This window comes from Choloepus didactylus, chromosome 6, assembly GCF_015220235.1.
Source record: "Choloepus didactylus isolate mChoDid1 chromosome 6, mChoDid1.pri, whole genome shotgun sequence".
Taxonomy (NCBI): domain Eukaryota; kingdom Metazoa; phylum Chordata; class Mammalia; order Pilosa; family Megalonychidae; genus Choloepus; species Choloepus didactylus.
The window spans coordinates 7,571,288-7,587,340 of record NC_051312.1 but is presented as its reverse complement, the minus strand read 5'-3'; the positions used below and the strand labels follow the sequence as shown (position 1 = coordinate 7,587,340).

The 16,053-nt window shown below is 59.5% G+C and overlaps 1 protein-coding gene across 2 annotated transcripts; it reads right to left on the bottom strand.

Annotated features, from left to right (window-relative positions):
- Positions 1–239: 239 nt before the first annotated feature.
- UNC93B1 (unc-93 homolog B1, TLR signaling regulator) lies at positions 240–9,943 on the bottom strand. Of its 2 annotated transcripts, none has more exons than XM_037839072.1 (11): positions 9,743–9,943; positions 9,349–9,490; positions 8,579–8,732; positions 6,573–6,734; positions 6,229–6,361; positions 5,767–5,860; positions 5,090–5,214; positions 4,203–4,374; positions 3,460–3,507; positions 2,136–2,254; positions 240–1,165 (listed from the first exon to the last, which is right to left on the bottom strand). In XM_037839072.1, exons 1-11 carry the CDS (start codon positions 9,836–9,838, stop codon positions 842–844), a joined length of 1,569 nt encoding a protein of 522 aa, XP_037695000.1. In that variant the 5' UTR covers positions 9,839–9,943; the 3' UTR covers positions 240–841. The 2 variants fall into 2 exon arrangements, with proteins under 2 accessions (XP_037695000.1, XP_037694999.1); XM_037839071.1 differs by having other exon boundaries at positions 3,460–3,733; positions 4,192–4,374; positions 9,743–9,941.
- Between the last annotated feature and the right edge of the window lie 6,110 nt (positions 9,944–16,053).

Here is a 16,053-nt window from a genome sequence, read left to right as displayed (position 1 = left end):
CTTTCTCCTGGGCGCATGGGGTGGGATGGCAGCGCCAGGAGGGCGTGGAGAGGGGCGGGGCCTCCAGGGGGGAGGCAGCCTGGGGGGGCCGGGCCCAGGGCATCCACCTCCCCCAGCGCCGTGGATGCGCCCCCCACCCCCACCCCGCACCCCAGCGTTGCGAGGCTTGTCCAGCAGGCACCCCCACCCCGGGCGCTCTCTGTGCCCCCTCCCCGCCCGGCGCGAGACTCCCCAGTGAGGACAACACACGATCTCTTTATTGCTCCTTTTCTGTAAAAAGTCGCGCCTCCTGGCGGCCCAAAGGGAAAGGAAGCGCAAAGCGCGCGTCTGGCACGACCCAGGCCTTTGGCCTGGAGCTGGGGCGAGTCTGCGGCGGACGGAGTGGCAAGAAGACCCCGCCCCTGTACCCCGCCGCCAAAGGGCTGAGCGAGTGTGGGGAGCTGCGGGCGCCGCGGAGGAGAGGTCGGGGGGAGTGTCAGCAGCCCCGCGCACCGCGGCCTGAAACTCTTAGGCCGCGAGGGGCCGCACGGGTCAGTTCGGTGGGAGGCGCCGCCGCACGGGGCTGGGCCTAGGGGACGGGGTCGTGGGTAGCGGCCCCGCGGGTTCCGGCTGGCCGGGGCGTCCCAAGGCCCCACGTCGCCTTGGAGGGCCTCCGGCGCGGATCCCAAGTGCCAGGCGACCCCGGGTTCTGGAAGCCGGTTCCTGAATTTGGGGGAGCGGGGGTGGAGGGGGGTGGGCAGTAGGTCCTTCCTGAAGATAGCGCAGGAATCGGAGACGTAGTAAACTGAGTCTGGCGAGCAGGAAAGCCAAGTCTGGGGGCCAGGCCGCCCCCTGGGGTCCCTCACTGCTCCTCGGGCCCGTCGCCTCCCAGCGCCTGTTCGTAGGGACACGGCCGGCGGGGTTGGCCGGCCGGCTCCAGGCCGAGCCCAGGCCCGCCGTGGGGCGCCTCCTCCTCCGCGCCGTCTCTCCGGCCGCCGCCGCGCTCGCCCTCCGCGTCGCTCTCGTCCGAGTTGTCCTCTTCCAGGTAGCGGTAGCCGCGCACCTTGTGCTGGGGCCGCGGGATGCGGGGCAGGCGCGGGACCACCCCCTGCTGCAGCTTCCGCTCCATCCACAGGTACGAGGTCGCGGCCCCCACCAGGGTCACCAGCAGCACCACCAGCTTAACCTGGGCGGTCGGGGGGCAGGGGGGTGGCTGAGGACCCAACTCGCCCCGCCCCTTCCCGGGCCCACCCCCTCGCCGGGGTAGTCCCACCTCCCAACCCACAGCTGCCGGCTCCTTCCCTGGGGCCCTTCACCTGCTTCCCAGAGGCTCCCCCACCAGCTCTCCACACCTCCTCCAGCCCACTCCACACAAGCCTCCCGGGCACCCTCCTGCAGGAGAGCCCATCCCAGCACTGCCCCTCTCAGTCACCATGCTGCCCGGTGCCTCAGTTTCCCTAACTGCATTCGGGGTAAATGCTAATACCCTTGGCCTCATAATGTAGATGTGAAGATTCTATAAGCCGATGCTGTAAAGCAGGGGACACAAGCCTGGCCCTCCTTACCTGCAGGCTTAGACACCCCCCTCCCCCAGGGCTTCTTCAAGGGGCAGGGACCATAAGTAAGGCCTTTCAGTAACCCACCTGCAGGAACACCTCACGTCGGGACTTGGAACATACATGGATATTTGCATGCCAGCTCCCTGCCACTTTCTAAAAGTAAATGTTGCTTGGGACCTGCTAAACTGACCTAACAGCCACCAGTGGGGAGAGAGCAGGAGAGCCCTGCTCCCGGGCTGCAGTGGGAGACCCCCGTCATCCAGCTCAGAGCTGACACCTGGAGGATGGGTCACCAAACACCCCGCAAGGCAGAGGGGAGGTGACACTAGGAAACAGCAAACTGTGCACCCAGAGGCTGCGGGAGGTGAGCAGTGAGTGAAGTGCTGGGTTTGGAGCCGTCCAGTGGGCTGGGGGAACAGGGGCTTGGCCCAGGGCCTGGCCCTTGGGTAGTGGTGCCCTTGGGAGAGCTGTGAGGACCCAAGGAGCAGCTAGGACGGGCACTCAGAAAGTATCTGCTGCCCGGCAGTGGCGCGTGGAGCACCTGACTCCCAGTGCTCACCCCCCACCCCACCTCTCCCAGCCCCAGCCCAGCTTCACCTTCATGGGAAGCCCCAAGCCCAGGTACACCATGAAGATGGCCATGGCCTGCCACCAGTGGTAGATGGTGAAAATGAAGTCCTGCCTCTCCTTGTCCTCGTACAGGATTCCCAGGAGTGCTGGCGGCGGGCAGGACAGAGAGGCAGGGGAGAGGCGTCACCAGGGCCTGGGGCTGCTGATCTCCCCGCCTGGTCTCAGCCCCTGGCCCCCAGCTCCCAGGAAGCCACTGTAAGCTGCTCCAGGCCACCCCTAGCGGAGAGCCTGGGTATCGCGGCTGAGAGGGAGCAGGGCCGAGGCGGGAGAGCCCGGGCCTGGCTGCAGCTGGAACCCGCCCTGACGCACACGGGTGGCCTCAAAAGCAGAAAGCTCTGTGCACGGTCTCATCTGGCCCCCGACCCACAACAGCACCAGACGCTCAGGACACAAAGTCCCAGTCCTGGGACGAGTCCAGGCCCCGTGGGGCTGCTCTGAACGGACACGGAGCCCCTGGGGAGGAGATGGGACATGGCACTGCTTGGGCCAAGCATCCCCCAGCACCCCCACATCAACATCTCAGATTTGGGGCCTGGACTCCAACTCTGCAGCCTGGTGTTGGGGCTTCTGACCCTAACCGACTGAAAAAAGACTGCTAAAGGGTGTGGCTTTTTTTCTTTTTGGAGTAATGAAAATGTTCTAAAACTGTGGTGATGAAGACACAATTCTGTGATTATACTAAAAGCCACTGATCATCCCCTTTGGACGGACTGGGTGGGTATGTGAATACATCTCAATAAAACTGCTTTTGAAAAAAAGCATACTGACTATCAGCCTACGAGAGAAAAAAAAAATAAGACTCCTATCTTCTTCACCTTCCTGCTGGGACGTGGACAGGACCCAAGACCCTGACAAGTACTCCTAGAAAACCAAGCCAAGGTGGTTCACATGCCCTGGTACAAAAGGGAAGTATCCCCAGTGTGGTTTGTCACATTGTCCCTCTGGGGTATCCACAGAGCCCCACACCCACCCCATGTATCCACAAGACTTCACAGTAAACCCCAGTATCAGCCCACGCTAGGGTGTCAGCAGAATGTCCATGGGCCTCCATGCCTGGCTCCAGGGTGTCCACAGGTCCCTATCTGTCCCCACAGTGTCCAAAGGACTTCCACCCCCAGAGTGTCCCCAGGAATCCCCACCTACCTCCACCATGTCAACAGGATCCCACTGTAGACCCCAGTGTGTCCATGGGACCCCATGCCCACCCCTGGATGTTTATGTCCCCCCACCCACCCCAAGGTCACCATGGGGTCCCCTGCTCACCCATCCCGGTGCCCAGGGCCATACTCACTGCCGAGTCCGGTCTTGTTGAGGGCGCTGCCCACACCCCAGAGGGTGGCTGCCAAGTAGAGGATCCAGGTGTGTTGCAGGACCCGCGGCACAGGGGCCCAGAAAAAGAGGCTGAGGGTGAGCACCAGGTGCAGCCCAGCCCCGGCCATGAGGGGCATGTAGCGCGGCAGCCACAGCCCCAGCAGGCCCAGCAGGGAGGCAGCTGAGGCGCCCAAGCTGTAAGCCACTAGCAGGTTTGCCAGGCGTTCCAGCCCCACCGAGCACACGCCGTAACCCTGGGGGGACAGGGGCACGGATAGGAGGTGACCAGTCCAGGCTCGGACCGCCCTCTGTCAGCTGTGACTTTAGGCCCCGCCCCACCTCTCTGGACCACCTCGGTGCCAAGCCCTAGAATGCCAGTGGGAGGGTTCTAGAGCATGAAAATGCCTGGGCAATGTCCCCAGACACCAAGGGCTGTACCCGCGAGGAATCAAACGCTTTATGGGCCTTATTCCATTTCAACTTCGTAACACTTCGAGGAGTGGGCATCCTTAGAAGGCTTGCTTCACAAATGAGGAAACTGAGGCTCATAAATGTTAAAACAGCTTGCCCAAGGTACAGGGGGGATAGGGGGAAGAGAAAGAAGAGAGAAGAGGAGAGGAATATTTGGGTCATATTTGTATCATACTTCTATTAAAAATTATTCGATTTTGACCTGTATTTTATCTGGCAACCCCATGCAGGCTGGACTTACCAGGGCGATACTTGTGCAGGCAAAGAGCACCTCGAAGCCACTGTAGATAAAGAAGGGCACAAGGTGGCGCAAGCGGAAGTCGCGCACGTGCTTGAAGGGCAGCTGGAAGATGTTGCCCCAGCCCACGCTGCGCAGGTCGATCTCCTCCGTGGGCCGGTAGGCGGCGCCGCACAGGCCCAGCACCTGCGAACCGCGCCGTGAGGGGGTGGACTCCCAGACCCCGGGCCCCGCCTCTCATCCCGAGGCCCCGCCCCCTAGGGGAAGACATCCAAGGGCCTCGGCCTCGCCTCCCAGCCCCGCCCCCAGGACGCAGCCACGCCCCTAGCTCAGGGCCCCGCTTCCCGGCAAACATCCAAGGGCCTCAGCCTCGCCTCCCAGCCCCGCCCCCAGGGCGCAGCCACGCCCCTCGGATCAAGGCCCCACCTCCCGGCAAACATCCAGGGGCCTCAGCCTCGCCTCCCAGCCCCGCCCCCAGGGCGCAGCCACGCCCCTAGCTCAGGGCCCCGCCTCCCGGCAAACATCCAAGGGCTTCAGCCTCGCCTCCCAGCCCCGCCCACCTGGCTTCCTTTTGCCTCCCAGGACGGAGAAAGTAGGAGTCTGAGCCACACCTTCCTCGACTCTAGCCCCGTCCCCAGCCTCCCCGCAGGCCCCCGTCCAGGTCTCAGCCAATCCTCTCGGACGCCGACTCCAGCCCGATCCCAGCGGTCCTGGTCGCCCTCCCCGGCCTCTGAGATCCCAGCTCCAGTCGCCGTCCGCAGCCATCAGCCACGCCTCCGAGCCTCATGCTCAGGCCCCCGCCCCAGGCCGGGTCCCTCCGACTCAGGGCCCGCCTCCAAGCCCGCGGCCCCGCCCCCAGGCCGCCTCGCTGCCCAGGCCCCGCCCCCGGCCCTGGCCGCACCAGCAGCATGGCAATGAAGGCCACCGCCATGAGCACGCTCTCCACCACGATGAGGTTTCTGCTGCGCGGGAGCGTCCGCAGGACCGTCTTGTTGAAGCCGCTGAGGATGCCGTGGCTGTTGGTGCCTGGGAAGGGGAGGGGGCAATCGTGAGGCGGGGAGAAGGGCCCAGTCACCCCCAGCCACGGATAAACACCGAAGCGAGCAGTCGGGGTGGGGACAGCGCGTGCAAAGACAGGGTTCCTTTGGGGAGCAGTTTGAAGGTTCGGGCGGCTGGGGCTGGAGGTGCCCCGAGGAGAGGAGCCACTGCCGCATCCTCTCCCCACACCTCCCTCCTTCCCACCCCCTTACCCCAGGCTCGGGGAGGTGCCAAGTCCACCTCCAACCTCCATGACGCTACACCTCCACCCTGCACGGAATGTGCTCCCACTGCATGCCTGGCCCTGAGAGACATCCCACTGGCCACCGCTGGCCAGATGGCACCGCCTCCAGGCAGCCTACCCTGACTCCCCAGGCATGGCTGGGTCAGATGTCCCAACTTCATACTGCAGCAGGGTCCTGTGCCTTGCCCACCAGAGTCCCAGCCCTGAACCCCATAAACAAGGGGTTCCTCTTTGTACTGATTGAAAGAAGAGGCAGTGAGGGGGCCTTAGGGGCCACCCCCACCCCCAGGACTAACCGCAGTTCTGCACGTTGTACAGTGTGTGGTTCATATCATACAGGTAGTGGTTCAGGAAGTAGACCATGGGCAGCTGGGCACATGCGAAGCTCAGCTGTGGGCAGGAGGGCAGCTGGGGTCAGGCTCCCAGCCAAAGCCAGGCAGGGGCAGGGGCACAGGCCTGGCCTGGGGAGGAGATGGGGTACAGCCTTCGGGGGAAAAAGAGCCCTCCCACCTGTGAGGGGCAGCCCGGGGTGGGGGAGTAGTGGGGTGCCCAATGCAGAACTTCTTCCTGGCCAGTACTGAGGCCAGGGAGGGGATGAGGTCCCAGTCGCCAGAGGTAAGCAAGCAGGGGTTGGCTCAAGAAAGGAAGGTGGGCTGAGAAAACTGTGGAATGGGCCCCAAAGTCTGGGTTCTGGGCCTGGAGCACCTCCTCCTCCACTCCACCCCCCAGCCCCAGAAAAGGCCCCACGTGGCACTCACATGGAAGACGCTATAGAAGATGGCCTGGAAGACCAGGAGATAGGGCGCGTGGGAGCCCCGTGGTGGGCGCCGCCTTGGCCCCTGCTCATCCTGCTCCTTGTAGTGGGAGTACTCATAGTACTTCTGGGCCATCCTGGACCACAAAGGAGAGGAGGCTCTCCCCAGCCCCACCTCTGCCAGAGGCATCTGCTTCTGTGCTCAGGCAGGCTGGCCAGCCCCTGGGCCTTCCGGATGGTGCAACCGAGGCCCAGAGGGCAGAAGGGGCTTGCCCCAGGACCCCCAGTTGAGGTTGGCAATGCAGCAGGGGCTGGACCAGGCCTCCAGCCTCCTGCCCCCCTGCTCACCTGGTGATGTAGTTGCCCATAGAGGCCCAAAGAGGCACAATAGCCACTCCCAGGGCGATAGCCGAGGGCACGAGTGTGTAGTAGCGCTCCCAGTAGTTGGTGGAGACAAAGAGGGCATAGATGCCCACAGCCAGGAACATCATCCACTTGGTGCCAAAAAACCTGTGGGCAGGAAGGAGGCTGGCACCATGGACCTAGCAGCGCTGCCGTGGCCTGAACCAGATGTGGCCACGACTCCAGACTCCAGATCCCAGCTCCCAAGGCCACAAGGAGTCCAGAGCCCTACAGTGGAATCTTAGCAGACTTGCTGTGTGGCTTCAGGTGAGCCATGTTGGGGTCACCCCTCAATTTTTCTGGCTGGAGTATAGGCCCAGAGCCCAAACCAGGGACCTCTTGTGGAGGAGATAAAGAAGGGGGTGGGAGTGTCACCAATCAGGGGCTTGTGGGCAAATCCAGCCCTGTCCTGCTGTGACTGTAAGACCCACAGACTTGTCTCCAGGGACACAAACCGAGTTGGGTCAAAGAATCTGGGTACAGCGTCCTCCTCACTGGCTCCCAGGGCAACAGCCTGGCTGGCTCAGGATTCAAAAGGGGTTGATGAGTGAATGGGATAAGGGTCTGATCAACACATGTAGGTGAGCAAGCTAAAAAACAAACAAAACCTAAATAACCCTGATTTTCTGACACAATCACCTCCTCTTCTATCGCAGGGCCCTGTCCTTTTATCATCCTTCTTTTGCCCTAAAATAGATTGGCAGCCCCCTCCTACACTTCAGGGGGAGAGGCAGGTCACAAACAAATGCACTGTACCTTGTGATGTGTTAAAACAGCAAAAAGTAAAAGTCCTAGGACTCACTGCTGGTGAAGATGTGGTTTTAAACAACACATACAGGCAGCGGCCATGCAAATCTGCATCACTCTTTGGAAAAATTGGATCTGGTAATTTAACCAAGGGTTAAGCGTGGGTTTACGAATCACTCTGCCAGTGACTGCCAGTGGGATTCGGATAAGTTATTTCGTCTCTTGGTTTCTTCATGTATAAGATAAGAGCGCCCACCTTGGAGATAACACTTATAAAGTGCCCCCCATGTGGGAAATGAAATAAGGGTTGACTGTTATTATTGACAGCGCTAGGTGTCAAGAGCCATAAAGCCTTTGACGTAGTCAGAGCACTGCTGGGAATTTATCCTAAGAAAATAATAAAGGTTTAAATAGAGAGGGAGCTGTACCGTGGAGCTCTGAGCCACAGTTGAGTGTCCTCTTTCTGCAGAAGCTGCTGCGACAGCAAAAACCCTACCTGGGAAGACCGGGGAGCAGCTAAGATATGTTAAGTGAAAAGAAGAAAGAAAGCAAAATTGGCTCTTGCACACACATGGGGACAAGGAGCTAGCAGAGCCTTTGGGCACTTGTGAGGGGTTTCCCTCTTTGAATCTCAGTTATTATGAATCTAGTGCTGCTTGGGCAATTGTGCTAAAGGAGTTTTGTTTTGTTTAAGATCAAAACTCAACCACTGGTCTCTGGACCACATCCAAGCAAAGACCTACTGGTTGGTGGGGAGGGTGCCGTGGAGGGGACTGTTGCATTGGTGGGGAGATTGTACAGATGTCCCTCCTTTCACCCAGCTCACGCCCCTTTCTGGGAGAAACACCCCCTCCACACCAGTCACAGCTGATTGGGCGAGGACTGGGTGCCTGGGCCTTGCAGGCTGATCGGATTCTCTCCAGAGACCCCACAGCCCCGACCCCAGATCATGGTAGGCTGCCATGGGCACGGGCAAGCTGGAGGAAAGAGCTGCGGTGAATTTCTGTTCCTTGAAATGAAATAAATGTGCCCTGAGGCAAAGCTCCTGTTTCCTTCCCCAAACCCTGGTCCCACCCCTTTCACTCCTGCCCTGGCAGGGAGGCAAGGCCTCTCCCCAGCTCCCCTCCATGCAAGGACAGCAGGGCGGCTGGTGAGGGCTGGGGTCGGGGTGGTAGCCCAGCCCTCCGGGGCACGGCGGCCCACACCTGATGAGCACCGGCGTGTAGAGCAGGGCGGCAATGGGCGTCACGTTGATGCCTATCAGCATCTTGCTGTCGATGTCAGGCAGCCCCATGTTGCCGTACTTCACCTCCCGGTAGGTCTCGTCGTAGTGCAGGATCAGCTGCATCTGCAGGAGGCCTGTGGGCAGGGAGCGCATATGGAGGGAGCAGCCTGGCTAATGGGGGGCAAGCCTCACCCCCAAGGGATCCCCGATTCCAAGACTGTGAGGATAGAGCCTGGACCCAGAGTCCTGCCAGCCAGTGGCAGCCTCAGGAACTTGAACCTGGTCCCCTGGCCCCCACCATGGCTCCCCCTGTCTCTGGGACCCCAGCGCTCCAAATTGGGAAAGCAGCAGAGCCCACCCACGGCACCCCTGCAGACTGGAGACCGTCCTGCAGATTGGGGACGCAGCTCCACGGGTCCCAGCCGCCCATCCACCCACAGGAAGGCTCTGGCTGGGACCTGGGGGACACTGCCCCGTCGGACCTTCCCGCCCCAATCCGGGGCCGCCGCAGCTGCAGCTGCAAGGTCGGCAGACCGGGAAGTGAAAGAGGAAGGGAGCCCGAGTGGGCCCTAAAGTTTCTCTTTCCCAGACCGAGGTCGGGGGCGGGGTGAGGGGTCCCGGGGTGCAGCCTGGGGTTCTTGCGCCCGACCCCGGTGAGTTGGTCCCCAGCCTCGCCCGGGACCCGGCGTAACCTCGCGTCCCCGGCAGCCGAGCCCCGCCGCCGCCCCCAGCCCCGGGGGCGCCGCGTACCCAGGTAGACGCCGTAGGTGAGCATGCCGCCCGCGCTGGCCGCCACCACGTTCTTGAGGACGCAGAGGCGCTTGCGGCGGTAGTAGCGGCGCTCCTCCTCCTCCTCGTTGTAGTTGGGGTACGCGCCCACCAGCTCGTCCAGCTGCGGGGCACAGCGCTCGCACCCGGGCCGCGGCGCCCCGGCGTCCGGGGGTCCCCGCGCTTCCCCCAGCCCGACCTGGGGGCCGCCCGTCACCCCCCTCCGGAGAGACCCCGGCCCCCTGGGTCCCCACCCTCCGCGCCCGCCTCCCCAAGGTACCCCCGCACCCTCCCCTGAGCCGCAGCCGGACCTGGGGACCACCTGTCCGCCCCCTCCCGGGAGACTCCGCACTCCCGGGTCCCCGTCCCCGCTCACCGGGGCCTCGGGCCCTTCGGGGACCCCGAGCCGGTCCAGATCGCCCTGTGGGCCCACGGCCCCCGCCACCGGGTAGAGCGGCGGCTCCGCCTCCATGGTCCGACCCTGACGGCCTGGCGGGCTGGCGGCGCGACCCCGGGTGTCCCTGCGCCAGGGCCCGGCACTTCCTCCCCGCGGCCCGCGCCGGCCCCTGCTCCGCCCCGCGGCCGCCTCCGCCCGCAGGGTCGACCCCGCGCTCCACTGGGCGTGGCCGGGCCTGTGTGTCCAAGGGTGTGCGCGCGTGTGTGCGCGTGTGTGCCCATGCAGGACGGTGTGCGCGTGCAGCCGGGGATGTGCAAGGCCAACTGGAATCTCCACCCAGCCGCTTCCTGGCTGTGTGACTTTGTCAATCAACTTCACCTCTCTGTGCCTCGGTTTCCTCACCTGTGAAACAGGCACACTCATATCCCCACCTCCGGGCCGATTGCCGCGTTCCTGAGTTAGTGCAAAGCCTAGGGCCCCCAATAAGCTCCTGTGTCCTCCCCAGCCCCACCTGGGGCAGGTCAGCAAGGAGCCCTAAGGCCGGGGTAACTCCGGCAGGGGCAGCGGAAGCCCCCAGGACCCCACTCCCACCTCAGGACCTGGCGCCGCTACTACCCACCTCTCACACCCCCTCCTGCTTCAATCGTGGCATCTGCAAATAGGAACCTCTGCAGGGCCCTGCAGAGTCTGAGAGCAAAGTGGCACCCCCCATCCTACCCCCACAGTCGGGCAGCTGCTCCGCTGGGCACTGGGGCCCAGGCTGCAGCCACGGCAACCCCCCCACCCCCCGCCCCGACCTCCCAAGCTGAACCTCTGCAGCACCCTCTCTCCGCTCTGCTTAGAACCACCTGGGAAGCTTTTGAAATGCCCACCCTGGGCCTTTGCCTTCCGCCCCACCCTCAGCTGTGGGAATTAGAAGCTGTCCACGGCAGATAGAGCCCTCGTTATTTCCTCCCTGGTGTCTAGTGGTGTCACTGTGTGTCCCCCAGGCAACTGCTCTCCAGGTGCCCCTCGTGCGGAGGACTCTGTTGAGCACTTAGTAGCAAAAACCCACCCCCGGCAGGTTGCTGGGAAGGCCCAGAGCTGGGTGGGAGAATTTGCAGCAGCCTTAGGCTGCCAGGTGGTAGAACTTTCTCCAGACACCCAGGTGCAGACATGGAGAAGGCAGATGGTAGGCGTGGCAGAGGATGGGGTGCCTGAAACTGGGAGATATAGAAGGAACAGATGAGAGGGCAGGGCCTGAGGCAGGAGATGGGAGGGAGAGGAAAGGAGAAGGCAGAGAGCAAGGGATACAATGGGAGGCTGGGAGGCCAGGAGGCTGTGGTCAGAGTGGACCCCGGGGCTCGTTGACAAAGCCCAGCATGTGGCTGTGGGAGCGGATGAGGAGATCCTGGAGGTGAGTGGCCACCTGAGTTCAGTCCTGTGGGATTCAGAGGGCAGGGGCTGTGGCTGGGAGGCAGGGAGAGGGCTGCCACACTGCGGCCAAAGGGAGTGTCCTCATTGGGGAAAGGAATAGAAGGGGGGTGGGACTGGAGGCCAGACAGGAGAGTGAGGGAGACCCCCAGAATGAGCCCTTGAGCCTGCCTGGAGCATGCCCACCTACACCAAGAAATGGGCCCTTAGGCCTCGGAGAGGGGAGTAGCATCTACTGTCCATAAAGCCCATGTCCACTCCCTCCTGCGTCCACCCCCTCCCGCATCACACATGAGGATGTTAAGGGACAGAAGTAACCTGGGCAATGCTCCAGCTGGCAGCTGTGTCCTTTGCTCAGAGCACCTCGGCCAGGCCAGGGGGGCAGGGAGGGGAAGAGCCTTCCCCCTGGAGCTGGGCCCCCAGGACGTCCTCCCAGCTGGGTGCCCAGTCTTCTCTGTGCATTTCTAGGTAAAGCCCCCTCATGTCTCAGGGCACACACCCCAATATTTCCTCACCTTCGAGATGGGAATAAACGGGAAAGCACTTCTGCAAAATGAAACCAGGATGGAGGACAGGCTGGCAGCTGGGAGGAAGGGAAGCATGGGTGGAGGAGGCCAGAGGGGACCCGGAGGTGTGGGAGGGGTGGCGGTGAGTCCCTGGAAAGAGAAGTGAGGTGCCCTCAGGCCTAACCGCTCTTGCCAAGGGAAGTAGCTGTCACCGGGTCGGAAAGGGAGTGATCCCGTGCAAGTCCCGTAGGTGGGCAGGCAGCCGGGACTGGCTTCTGCAGGAAGCTTTGGGATGTGTCCTCTTGGAGCTGCAGCCTGAGAGCCGGATGTGTGGGGACACCAGCCACGCGCTGCGGCTGCTCCAACGGGTGAGCCAAGGAGGCAAACCCAGAGATGTCGTGGGTGCGTGTCGTGGGTGTCCCCTGAGCCTAAGTGTGCTGTGCATGGAAATCGTGGATGAGACTCACGGGGAGAGCCCCAAGGGAGGGGGGCCCGGCCAGCTGTGTGTGGGGGGGGCGGGTAGACCAGCATGAAGGACAAACATCTCCAGGGGAGATTATCTGCTAGGGTAGCGGAGACCAAGGCTGGCTGAACAATGGAGACCTTGGGCAGTTCCAGAACGCATTGATTTTTTTTTTTTTAATACTTTTTTTTATTGTGAAGTTTAACATATAGCCAAAACAGTAATAACTTTCAAAGTATGATTTAACAAATAGAAAATTCCAAAGAATGTTATGGGTTACAGTTCTACAATTTCAGTTATTTCCTTATTGTGAAATATATATACAGAAAGGTGATAATTTTCAAAGTATAACTTAACAAGAAGCTATAGAGCAAATTTCAAAGACTGTTATGGGTTACAATTCCACCATTTCAGTTATTTACTTTTAGATATTCTAATACCCTAGCATCTAAAAAAACATTTATATAAAGATTCAATATTCATAATCCTTTGTTAAATCCTATTTTGTCTGTTGCTACCCCTTCCTCTCATTTAATCACTTTCTCGATCTTCAGAGCTGTGTAGGCGGTGACCACCCTAATCTGTTCCTATTGAAAAGGGGTGTCGACATTATGGGGAAGGCGGCTGCATCTGGTTGTTGTTCTTAAAGAGGCTGTTGCCTCTAGGTTTTAGGACTTGTCTAGCATAGGAACACTGGTGGATTTAAGTTTCTGAGAAATAAACTTAGTGAATGAAACTTTTATAGAATCTCAGGTAGGGACCTAGGTATTTGGGGACTACTATTGGTTAGGGCTTGACATCCTGTGGCCATTTTGGATGTCTGGCTGGAGCTTGCATAAGAGAAACCTCCAGGATAGCCTCTTGACTTTATTTGAAATCTCTTAGCTACTGTATCCTTATTTGTTACCTTTTTCTACCCCCTTTTGGTCAAGAAGGCTTCCTCAACCCCACGATGCTGGGTCCAGGCTCATCCCCGGGAGTCATGTCCCACGACACCAGGGAGATTCACTCCCCTGGGAGTCATGTCCACGTAGGGGGGAGGGTAATGAATTTATTTGCCAAGTTGGGCTTAGAGAGAGAAAGGCCACATCTGAACAATAAAAGAGGCAGAACGTGTTGATTTTGTGTCTCCCACCACAGGAGATGAGATCAAGATGAGTGTGTTCTAAGAAAGAGCCAGAAAGGAGGAAAACAAGAACACTGCTCCAGGAGGGGGGCCCAGCCCTGTAAAAGGCCCTGGGTGACCCCCACAAGGATGATATTTCTTACTCAGCAGCTTCAAGCTATTTCTTAGATACAGACTTTTATTAATTCTATTAATATTTGTTACTCCGGGGGTCATGACCCCTGGATCTAAATGAAGTTACTTTCAAGCAAGCCCCAGAATTGTTTAACTTAAAACTCTCGCTACATGTAGACTTGTTCTGCAGTCTGCCTGTGACTTTGAATTTGAACTTTGTTGATTGAAACAGTCGTTTCATTTTTTTAAAAACATGCCACCAAGAATACAAATACAAATGTTCCATGTTTAGTAATGAATCCATAGTTCTTGGAAGCAGGCACTTTCAGCCACAGAGCTCCCGAAATCTGCTGAGGCTCAGTAACTGTCAGTTAGCAAGAAAAAAACATCTCCACATCAATCCAGATGTCAAATTTGCATCTTCCTGACAAACTGCTACTGGAGACAAGAGCTTCCAACATCGAAATGTGGCCAACGGGAGGCACCGGCCAAAGCCTGGAGGGCAGGAGGAGCAGAGAAGCTGGGGTCATTTCTCCCCCACCACCCCGGCTTCGGAAGGTTTCTGTGCCAGGGGACGCTGCCCCACGGTCCCAGCGCCTGTGAAACAGTCCCACAGTGTTCTCACTTTCCCTGGCGGCCCTGAGCCCTGGGGTCTGGGGACACCGCTTCCTCCCTTTTGCCACCCAGCCCTAGAGCGGTGGTGCTTGATAATGCCACTAGTCTCATCATTCATTCGGATGAGCTTCTCTGCTCTTCTGTCACCTGCTAACAAATTCCCTGTATCCAACACCCTCTGATTCGAAAGACCTAGAATGGTTTCTGTTTTCCAACAAAGTCCTGCCTTCTTCGTTTGCAGGAAGGATTTTTCAGGTGGCTGATGAAGCTGTTACCAGGGAGTCTGGGTTGGCCCAGGTAAACATGCGCCGTGTGACATGACACCCCAGCCCACCCCCCACTCCGGGCCACGCCACTCACGGTGGCATCCTCAGCAACAGGAAGCCGGGTTGCCCATTCTCTGCTTTCAATTGATTTTCCCTCTAAAAAGGTTTTAATTTTTGGAATTAAAATTCCTAATGAAAATAATAGACATTCCTTACAGCAAATGTAGAAAGGCAGACAGGAGTGAAAAAATATTGGTCACCATTTGAACACCCTGAACCAACTCCTCAGAACACCAGGGAGTCTCTGTTTTATCTGTTTTGTATCCAAAAGAGCAGCGTGCTGTGCAAACCACCTTGTTCTGTTAACAGCCCCGTCCCTTGGGTCCCTTGGCGTCCAGTGCTATGTGTTAACAGTTTTCTAATTAAAAACAATGGGAGTTGATCATGGAGCCTGGCTGTTGGGAGGTTCTCTAGCTCACACGTGCCAAGGACTCTGCCCAGCTCCTGGCACAGAAAACATCTGGGAGATGATGGCTAGTGGTACCCGCCGAGAAGCGAGGCTCCTGCGAGCAGGGGCTGAGGGGCTCACCTGGGGCCAGGGACCCCCGCCCGACTCCTAAGCGAGGCCTTAGGGTGCTCTGCAAACCCTCTGGGCTGCCTGGGCTTGACCCCCCATCTGTCCTTCCCACTGTGTAACCCGGCCGGTCTCTGCACCTCGTGGAGCCTGCGCTCTCCTCTGCCGTGTCTGAACACTATAGCAGGGTGCATGTGAAGTCCTTGGCACGGGACCTAGCACACAGTAGGTGCTTAATAAAGGCTTGCTAGGCTAGGGAATGAATGAGTGCCTCGTGATCACTATTCTTTACCGAGGGCCGACCGTGTCTGGGCACCGCAGCCCTGGCCTGAGCAGGGGCTGGCCTCTGTGGGGAGGGGAAGGCAGGGGGTGCTTGGCCGGCAGGAAGGATGGGGCAGGGTCTCAGGGATGAGGCCCAGGCAGCTGCTTCCTTAGGAGCGAAGGGGAAAGGGGCAGAAAAGCGAGCACATGTACTGAGCACCTACTGTGTACCAGGTGCCCCTTCAGGTGCCTTATAGATGCTGTTTCACCCCTTAGGCTGCACTGTGAGGCAGGTAGAATGAACCCCATTTTAGAGGTGAAGAAACTGAGGCCCAGAGAGGGGGCGGGATGTGATCAAGACCGCTTAGCAAGCCCTGGTTGGAATCTAGGGCTCTGGAGGTGTCTGAGCAGGAAGGAAGAGGGGAGGGAGGGACTAAATGAATGAATGAATGAGTGAGTGAATGAGTGACTCTACCGGATGCTGCAGTCTGTGCCCGGCGCACCCTCCCCTGCCCTTCTGTTCTGGAAAAGGAGGTTGGAGGTGAAAAGACTGAGGGTCTTTTCATCAAATCCTCCGAACTAAAAATCAGAGGCATTGCTGAAGGGTGGGGTCTGCCCTGAGACAAATGCAGGGGGGACGAGGGCGCCTGGGGGAGGAGCCCCGAGCTCAGGGGCAAGCCCCTGTCCCTTCTGAGCCTCAGCCCCCAACCCAAGAAGAAGAGGGGGCCCTGAAGCTGGGGGCCCTGGCAGAGGATGGTGGGAGCCGAGGGGATCTGGAGGGCAGGCGGCGGGAGCAGAGGGGCTTGGAGACTGGGGGAGGCTCCCAGCCTCCTTCAGAGGGGATGGGGAGCTCTTGGAATGGAAACAACTCCGGGCCCCTGAATACTGCATTACAGGGATCGTCTCATTTCACCTTCACAATCACCTGAGTATGTGTTTCTATTGTCCCATT